Below are 10,001 nucleotides of genomic sequence, written 5' to 3'. Positions count from 1 at the left end.
ATTCAATGAAAAATTTGATTCAATGAATTTATGATAAAAAAAATACTTATTTTCTTTAAAAAAATTGTTTAGTTCAAGAAAAATCCTCGACTTTTAAAAAAAATCAATGAAATATATTTGTTTTTTCTATTTATAAATGAGAATAATAAAATTACTCTAATGTCATAAAATCTTTATTTTAAAACTGTGATTTTTTTTTAATTACTAAGAAAACAAAATCTTCTAATTACTAGTAATATTTTGATTCAACAAAATCTTGACTTTATTCAGCGAAAAATCGTAGAAAAATCTTGTACTTAATATACAATCTTTCGAATCAATAAAAATCTTCATTTTTCTGATAAAAAATAATAAGTAAGAAAATTAAAGAAGAAATTATGCACATTAAAATGAACTGACAAAGTTAAGCAATAAAATGCGAACTAATAAATACAGCGACTTAACGTTTTATTTAATTATTCAATAACCACTTAAGCTAATTAGATTATTGAATATACATTTTGAAGAAGAAAGTCTACGCTTTAAAATGAGCCTAACATATAACATATTTGTGAGATGTATGCTTAACTTTTTCAGTTAATTGTTAAATTTTTAAAATATTTTTTTTTTGTTTAAGAGGAAAGAAATTCTTATAACAATATTAATTTTCTTTAAAATCTTGATTGTATATACAAGAAAATCAACTTCAGCTTTACAAATGGAAAAATCTACTAATAGATTCAAGAAAATTTTGATTATATACTTAAAAAAAAATCAATAAATTAGGATATTTTTCTTTACAATTATTACTAGAACTTTTCTGATTTGTTAAAAAACTATATACTTTTTCTATGTATACATTTTTGAATAAAATAAGTGTGTGTGTGTTTTTATTGTGTAAAGTAGATCAACAGATGAAATGCATTGGTAACGTGTAAACTAGTTAAATTCAAAAACCGAAGCCGGAAAGTCCAGATGGGCATTTTCTAGAATAGAAATTGTCGTTTAATATGCTCGACTCGATTGGATACACGTCGCAAAGTCCGCAACATCGTAGTAGTAGTAGGTGTTGTACGAATGCAGCCAACAAACAACATTCCTCTTCATCTTCATAAATTCTTCCTACAATCAAACAAAAAAACAATAATAATAAACTTGCAAAAATGACTGAGAAATCAACAGATTTCTTTTTGCAACAGTAACAAGAAACAATGAACCAACAACTTTTTTTATCTTCATATTTTCTTCCTACAAACAAACAACAATTAACAAAGTAAATTATTAACTGAAACAATACTAACAATATAAATATTTGAGAAAATTACTGAGAAAACAATTCTCAATTAACAACAATAACAAAAACAAAGAACTTTCTTCATATTATCAAACAACAATTAATGACATAAATAATTAACTGAAAAAATTAACAACAATTAACAACAATAACAAGAAACAAAGAATCAATAACATTCCTCTTTATCTTCATACTTTCTTCCTACAATTAAAAAACAATTAATAACATAACTAATTACCTGAAACAATTAACAACAATAACAAAAAACAAAGAACCAATAGAATTCCTCTTTATCTTAATAACTTCTTCCTACAATCAAACAACAATTAACAACATAAATTATTAACTGAAACAATACTAACAATATTACTGAGAAATCAATTCGCAATTAACAACAAGAAACAAAGAACTAATAAAATTCCTCTTTATCTTCATAACTTCTTCCTATAATCAAATAACAATTAACAACAATAACAAAACACAAAGAACCAATAACATTCCTCTTCATCTTCATTACTTCTTTCTACTAACAAACAAAAATAAATAACTGAAACTTTACTAACAATATAAATATTTGAGAAAATTACTGAGAAATCAATTCGCAATTAACAGCAATAACAAGAAACAAAGAACCAATAAAATTAATCTTCATCTTCGTAATTAATTCTACAATCAAACAATATTAATAACATCAATAATAAACTAAAACAATAGCATCAAAATAAAAATTAGATATTTGAAAAAATTACTAAGAAATCGTTTAATTTCTTTTTGCAATTAACAACAAGGACAAGAAACAACTTATCAACAAAAAATCCTCATTATCTTTATAATTTCTTGTTAAAATCAAACAATAACAATATTTAAAACAACAATTAATAACATCAATTATAAATTTAAATAATAGTAACAAAATCATCTAATTTATTTCTTCAATTAACAACAATAACAAGAAAAACGATTCCTCTTTATCTTTATAATTTCTTCTTACAATTACTACAACACTAATAATAAACTAAAACAATAGTAATAAAAATAGAAACCGAACGTTTGCAAAAATTACTGAGAAATCATCTAATTTCTTTCTGCAATTAACAACAATAACAACAACAACGAAGAAATAGCGAGTATTACCGAGAAGTCGTCTCCCAAAACGAGATGCGTGTCAGCAAGTAGACTAAAAAGAAATAATTATATAAATAGAAGAACGAAAAGAAGAAGTAAACTGGATTGAAATTAATGGATAATGTCCGAACCAACCTTGAAACCTAGAAAATAGAACTAATAAAAAATGTTTATGTATTACAATTATTATTTAAGCTTTAGTTTTATTTTTTTTATATAAGTTTTTGTATTTCAATAAAATTATATAAATATTTTTAATTATTGTAAATAAAAGTTTTTTTTTTGATTAAAACAAATTCTACAATTTTTTTTTTAATTTTTCAATTTTTTAACAATTTTTGCATTTTGATTAGATATAAAGAAAATTTGTATATTTTGAATAATTTAGTCTTTATATAATAGTCAACAAATATTATATTTGTAACCGAACAATAATTGATAATTAAATTAATTAATAAGAAAAACATATGCCAATTATTTATTAATTGGTTTAGTTTTATGCTTAGGAAATAGTAGAACTCTGTAACTGTTGAAAATTGAATGGTTTTTGTATGCTGGAATGTATAGGCTGTGAGGAAAGCGCCGTTATTTTTTTTTGCAGTTTTGTATAGACGTACGCCATCTCTTAATGACTGGAAGGAAATTGAAGGTTTCTTCGGAATCCACTGCTGTTTCTGCGGCTACGATTACTGGGATATTAGGATTAGCATAGATAATCCACTGCTCGCATCCTTATCGCCGAAACTAACAACGTGTTGATGATAAGGATACTCCAATTTCCATGTAACATTCGACTGAATGTCCTTGCGCGGAGAAGCTGATTAGCAATACTCGAATAATCCTTCCGCATCCTTGCATTTGAATGCACGTTTCCAAATCTAATCGGATCGATGCACTAAACCCGTTTCCAATTTATATAAATTCAGTTGCATTTTTATATATGTAAAAAGAAATAGAAGTAAATTATCTTTGTAATTGTCAATTTATGATACAATAAAGTACAAGAAATGTTATATAAATGTTTCCATCAATATTTTGAATATTTGTATACTTTTCTATGAATTAAATAATACATACTTTTTACATTATTTTCATGATTTTTTTCAATTAAAATACGTTTAGAACTGATTCAAAATAAAAACTGTCTATGGGATTGATCAAACCTATATTTAAGGTCAAGGGAATTCATTGTCTGTGCGTAAAAGTTCGTGGAAAACCCTTGAGACAAAACTCGAAGTCCTTCGGCTACAATAGGCCCTTTGTCGTTTTGCCATTTATTATACTTTTTCACGCCACGCACTACATTCGAACAGACACACAATAAAAAAAGGTGGTAGAAAAAGTGATCAAGTCCAAATAAAAACACGGAGAGTAAAAAAGAAAACAGATTGATGGAGTCCTCAGGGATAAGAGCGTAAAACGCGTAAATATTTTCAATGGAGACAAATCGTACAGATTCATTTTACTGACATTTCTTAACGAATAATAATAATCTTTGTTACATTACAATTTATACGAATTATTAATAGTAATTTTTTCTCAATGTTTATATAATTATCACTTTTTCATAATTACATATCATAACGCTATTCATTCTTTATATTTTTATATTTATATGAAAATTTGTAGAAAATATTATTTTTTAAACAATTAAAATTATTTTTAATTTTTCTTTGTTTAATAAAATATTGTATGATTACATAAAAATGAGTATTTAAATGCGCTTCTTTTGATATAATTATCATTACGTAAAGTTAATTAATAACTGAGATATGGCGAATTTTCTAATTTGTTTTTATAACTTTTACTTTCACCAAGAGATGGCGTATTGTAAAACTTGTCTTTCCCAAATCAATTTTATTGTTAATTATTTCATATAATTTCACAAATTTCTATGATATTGAAATCAATTTGTTAAAAAATTTGTAAAATATTGCTTTTTTAAACAATTATAATAAATTTTTATTTTTTTTTAATTATTTCGAGTTTTTAAATATTTTCTGATTACATAAGAAGATCTTTAAATGTGCTTCTTTTGATATAATTACCGTTAAGTAAAGTTAATTAATAACTGAGATATGGTAAATTTTCTAATTTGTATTCATAACTTACATTTTCGCCAAGAGATGGCGTATTGTAAAAATCGTTTATACCTCTATTTTCTCAATCAATTTAATTGTTAATTATTCTATATAATTACACGCATTTCTATTCCATTTAAATCGATTTCTTAAACTAAATTTAACTACAGAAATAATCGATTTAGTTTGGGACGCTTTTTCCGTAAAAGTTCGGTATAAAAAAGAGCGTTGCAATGTGTATGGTCAATTGAACAACACGAGTAAATCGACTGTGAAGAATCGATTATGACGTGTCATTATCAAATTGATTTTAATTCCTCATATTTTGATATAAAAATCTGTTATAAAATATTGCTTTTTTAAGCAATTATAATTATTTTTTCAAATTATTTCTATTTTATAAATATTTTCTGATTGCATAAAAAAGCGTTAAAGATCGCTTTTTTATGCGCTTCTTTTGGTATAATTACCGTTACGTAAAGTTAATTAATAACTGAGATAGGGTAAATTTTGTAATTTGTATTAATAACTTATAATTTCACCAAGAGATGGCGCATTATAAAAATCGTCAATACCTCTATTTTCTCAATCAATTTAATTGTTAATTATTCCATGTAATTACAAGCAATCATATTCTATTAAAATCGACTTATTAAACTAATTATAATTATTTTTAATTTTTATTTATTTTTTTTAAATTAATTCAATTTTTGAAATATTTTCTGATTAAATAAAAAAAGCGATATTTAAATGCACTTTTTTTTGGTATAATTACCGTTACGTAAAGCTAATTAATAACTGAGATATGCTAAATTTTCTAATTTGTATTAATAACTTATAATTTTACCAAGAGATGGCGTATTATAAATATCGTCTATACTTCTAATTCATCAATCAATTTAATTGTTAATTATTCCATATAATTAAATACATTTCTTTTCTATTGAAATCGATTTGTAAAACTAAATTTAACTACAGAAATAATCGTAAAAGTTTGGTATAAAAAAAGAGCGTTGCAATCAAATGTGTCTGGTCAATTGAACCGCACGAATAAATCGACTGCGAAGAGTCGAGGGAGATTTTCCAGCTCGGATTGATCGCGACAGATTCAATTACATCGTGCGGATCCTCATCAAAGCGACGTAACGAAATTATACTCACATATCGAATGCAAATTACCAAATGAAAAAAAAAACTTCAACGACAAAAAAAAATCTGTTTACATCAGAGTTTGGAAAATTGAAAAGGAAATCAGAAACATCAAACGTACGTACGAAAAATTGACCAAAAAGAAATTGTAGCAGAAATATCCACTAACATTTTCATTTATTTTTTTTTGTTGTAGAAAGTGCTTTAACGAGCGCTCCGGTTTAACGAAAATTAAATTAAAGAAATAATTACGCAATTTTCCACGCCAATTACATCCAACACGATGTGAATCTCCTCTTTTTTTCTGCAGCTACGCTCTTGATGTTAATATACGAGGATAGTTTTTAGTTTTTTTTTTGTTAATTTTTTGTGGCCGTGGGTTAGGTTAACCAGCTGCTGTTTAACAGTAGTCTGCGTTACGTTGTGAAAATATTTTTTACCGCAATATGCAAGAACCAGCCGTTCAAATATACGTTTTGTTTGCCTCGGACGTAATTGGAAAATTGTTTGTTTACTTTTCTTCCACTAGTATATTTGTGTTTTATTCTTTGCTTTGTTTTTTTTTTTGTTTGTTCGGCTTTTTCGCTTTTGCCGCAGGACCAGAAAAATTCACTACTATTTATTTTTAGGATACGAACTTTGTTTAATTTACAATCAATATTTTTTATACACACTTGATTTTTTTTATTAATATTTTCTACACTTAATTAATGATCAATTTTCCAATAAAAAAAATAATTATTTTCGTTTTCAGATGTAGTTTGAATGTACTTTTTCCAACATTTAAAAATTTGTTGAAAAGAGTAAATAAATTGTATGAAAGAAGTAAAAAAAGGAACATTTCATAGTTACAAACTTTGTTTAATTTACAATCAATATTTTTATACACATTTGATTTTTTTTCATTAAAATTTTGTATACTTAATTAATAATCAATTTTCCAATATTTTTTTTTTATTTTCGTTTTCAGATGTAGTTTGAATGTACTTTACCCAATATTTAATAATTTGTTGAAAATATTAGAAAATCATATGAATGAAGTAGAGAAAATGAACATTTCATAGTTACTAACTTTGATTAATTTACAATCAATATTTTTCACTAATATTTTGTATACTTAATTTTCTATAAAAAAAAATATATTTTTTTTGTTAATTAATTTCGTTTTCAGATGTTTCAATGTACTTTACACAACATTTAAAAATTTGCTGAAAATATTTGATAAATTGTATGAATGAAGTAAAAAAAATGAACATTTCATAGTTACAAACTTTGTTTAATTTACAATCAATATTTTTTATATAAACTTGATCTTTTTCACTAATATTTTGTATACTTAATTAATAATCAATTTTCCAATAAAAAAATAATTATTTTCGTTTTCAGATGTAGTTTGAATGTACTTTACAAAATTGCTGAAAAGATTAGATAATTTTTATGAATGAAGTAAAAATAAAGAAGAAATATTTCATAGTTACAAACTTTGTTTAATTTACAATCAATATTTTTTATATACACTTGATCTTGTTCACTAATATTTTGTATACTTAATTTTCTATAAAAGAAATATATTTTTTGTTAATTAATTTCGTTTTCAGATGTTGTTTCAATGTACTTTACACAACATTTGTTGAATGAAGTAAAATAAACAACAGTTGTAAATTCTTCTTAACAAAAAAATGTAAGATTGGGATTGAAGAACATCTAGTGGTAATTTAGTAAAGATGTAGTGAGTAGATGTGTATAATAGTTGATTGGAAAGTGTGAGTAACCGGTGGGAAGATCTTGGTGGAAGAAATAGGTGAGCGCATCAGGTTTTTAATTTAAGGTAACCTTCGGATTAGTGGGTCGGAATGGGAAGCGAAGAAAGCTAAGGCCAGGGTCACGGCCTACTTTCTTCTCATGACCTTTAACCACTTCAGTATGATCAAGAAACTAAATAAATAAAAACATTCTATTATAAATCAAAAACCCTTTAAAATTTATTTAGAAATTAATTGTACTGCAATTAGAGTTAATTTTTTGATGTAATTGCTTTGTTAATTATTGTGTGTAATAGAAGTTTTGTTTGTTTTGTTTATAAATAATAGGCAGATGTAATAATGATTTTGCTTTCTTTATTTTGACTCGCAAATAAATATATAAATACAAATATATATAAAAAAAAATAACAAATTACAACTTAAATATCTAAGAGTGTCTAGTCATTTTTTTTCGATATTCTTTTTTTTTGGACAACTAGGTTATGGTATGGATTTTTGTTGTGTAGTCTTTGTCCGTCGGTGGTCGTCTTTTTCGCTTGCAAAATTAAGATTATTATTATCATTTTTTTGTGTGTGTTTAAGTTACTTTAAAAATGTTTCAATATAAATTATTAAATAATAAATAATATTTTATGAGGAAAATAAAAATAATATAAATAGAAGAAAACAGTGGGCCCGTGATGCCCGACGAACGGAACTAGAAAGGCTCGCTGAGAGGATTGGCAGGTACAGGGGCCGGACTAGCCGATGCTCCATTTACTGCTGAGCGTGCGCCCTGTAGGCGATCTTCTGGGCATCGAGAGCCCTTCCCCATCCACCGTGTCCAGAGGAAGAACCACCAGCGCTGTATCCACCGCTTACATCACCGCCGTATCCGCCGCCGCTGCCGCCGTAGACGGTCTCGTGGGAGGCGGTGTGAGAGGCAGAGTGTTGTGGATGAGAGACGACTTCGTAGGTGACGTGCTTTCCTTGTCCTCCCAACAGTTTCTTCAGACCGATGATGGCGGAAAGGACGAGAGCGATTTTACCGACGAGAAGGGCTTTACCGGCGATGAGGGCGATCGCGGCCAAAGCGAGTTTTCCTAAGATGGCCATTTTCAAGGCGGCGGCAGCCATCAATGGGCCGAGCACCTTTTGGACCTTCTTCTTCTTGCCACGGGCTTCCTCGGTGGCTGGCTCATCGTCGGTGATGCTCTCCATGACATCTCCGAAAGATCTGGCCGTGCTGCTGACGGCGTTCACGATCTCGCTTCCCTTCAGGTCGATCTTGATGGTGTGAGATTCGAGGAAACGGGCGACCCTGTTCAGGATCAACGATTCGATGGTTTCGTCACCGTTGAGGGCGCGCGGTGCTCCCTCTGGTTCTCCGCCTTCAGTCTTGACGATTTGCACACCCTCGGTCACTGTAATCGTATCCTTTTGGCCGAGCATCTTGTCCACGAAAGAGAACAACTTGTACTTGACACACGACATGGAGTCCTTGCGGAGGCAGTCGGCGGAGATGGCGTCCAGAAGGTCGTTCTCGGTTTGGATGGCGTTGCGGGAACCGCGAGCCTCCTCCTGAGCTGGGAGTGCGAAGGCGACGGCCACCAAGCACAATAAACCGGCCACTTTGTATGAAACCATTTTTGATATTATGAGTTTGTTTTCTTTTTTTGGAATTTTACTGTTTTGTTGTTGTTGTTGCTTTGCTTTGCTCAAGCTGATCGATGTGTGTGATGTCGTTCTTGGAGATGCGTCGGGTATATATGAGCGGATCCCTCCTCCTCGGTCTACACACAATTTGGGTCCAGAAGACTATAATGACGGCCGCGGGGCGATCACTTGGACCGCTTTCTCACAGTGTAACCTCCTTTTGCGACCGAGACCCGACGCACCAAACACACATACACACACTCACACATATGGTTGATGGCACCGTGCAATATTCCTCCGACCTACCGTATCCATCCATCCGATTGTCAAATGCACGCCAACCTTACAATTCACACACTTGACCAAGCACCATGAAGCCAAACACCGGATCCAAAAGACCTTCAACTTCGTACAAGCAAAACTTCCCTATGTTATTAAAGCACTACATTCAATCATAAAACATTCTCATTCTCACATTTAAATTTGTAACAAATTTCCAAAGAAAATTCAATGAAATTATTGAATTTTCACAAATATTTCAACATATTTTCATTACTTATTTGTCACAAATATACCAAACTTTATACAGTTTTTGTCCAAATTTAATAATTTAAAATCTGTCTCTACTTAAAATAATTAAACAATCTTGTTTCTTTTTACACAAATATTTCGACATATTTTTTTTACTTTTATATTCATTACTTATTTGTCACAAATATACCAAACTTTATACACTTTTTGTCCAAATTTAATAATTTAAAATCTGTCTTTACTTAAAATTAATTAAATAATCTTTTTTCTTTTATAAATTATAAGTTAAAAATCTCAAATGAAATTCATTGAAATTATTGAATTTTCACAAATATTTAGACAAATTTTCTTTAGTTTTATATTCGTTAGTTATTTGTCACAAATATACCAAACTTTATACAGTTTTTGTCCAAATTAAATAATTTAAAATCTGTCTTTGCTTAA

General features: G+C 28.4%; 1 protein-coding gene across 1 annotated transcript; it reads right to left on the bottom strand.

The window, feature by feature from the left end:
• Positions 1-8,082: 8,082 nt before the first annotated feature.
• Positions 8,083-9,017, bottom strand: LOC108566308. Its single transcript, XM_017926119.1, has one exon. The coding sequence runs from the start codon at positions 9,015-9,017 to the stop codon at positions 8,148-8,150; it is 870 nt and encodes a 289-aa protein (XP_017781608.1). The 3' UTR covers positions 8,083-8,147.
• Positions 9,018-10,001: the final 984 nt, after the last annotated feature.

The sequence above is a fragment of the Nicrophorus vespilloides genome, unplaced genomic scaffold (genome assembly GCF_001412225.1).
Source record: "Nicrophorus vespilloides isolate i.1.1-1 unplaced genomic scaffold, Nicve_v1.0, whole genome shotgun sequence".
Lineage (NCBI taxonomy): Eukaryota > Metazoa > Arthropoda > Insecta > Coleoptera > Silphidae > Nicrophorus > Nicrophorus vespilloides.
Note: the sequence above shows the minus strand (reverse complement) of the source record. Positions and strands in the feature narration are given on the sequence as shown.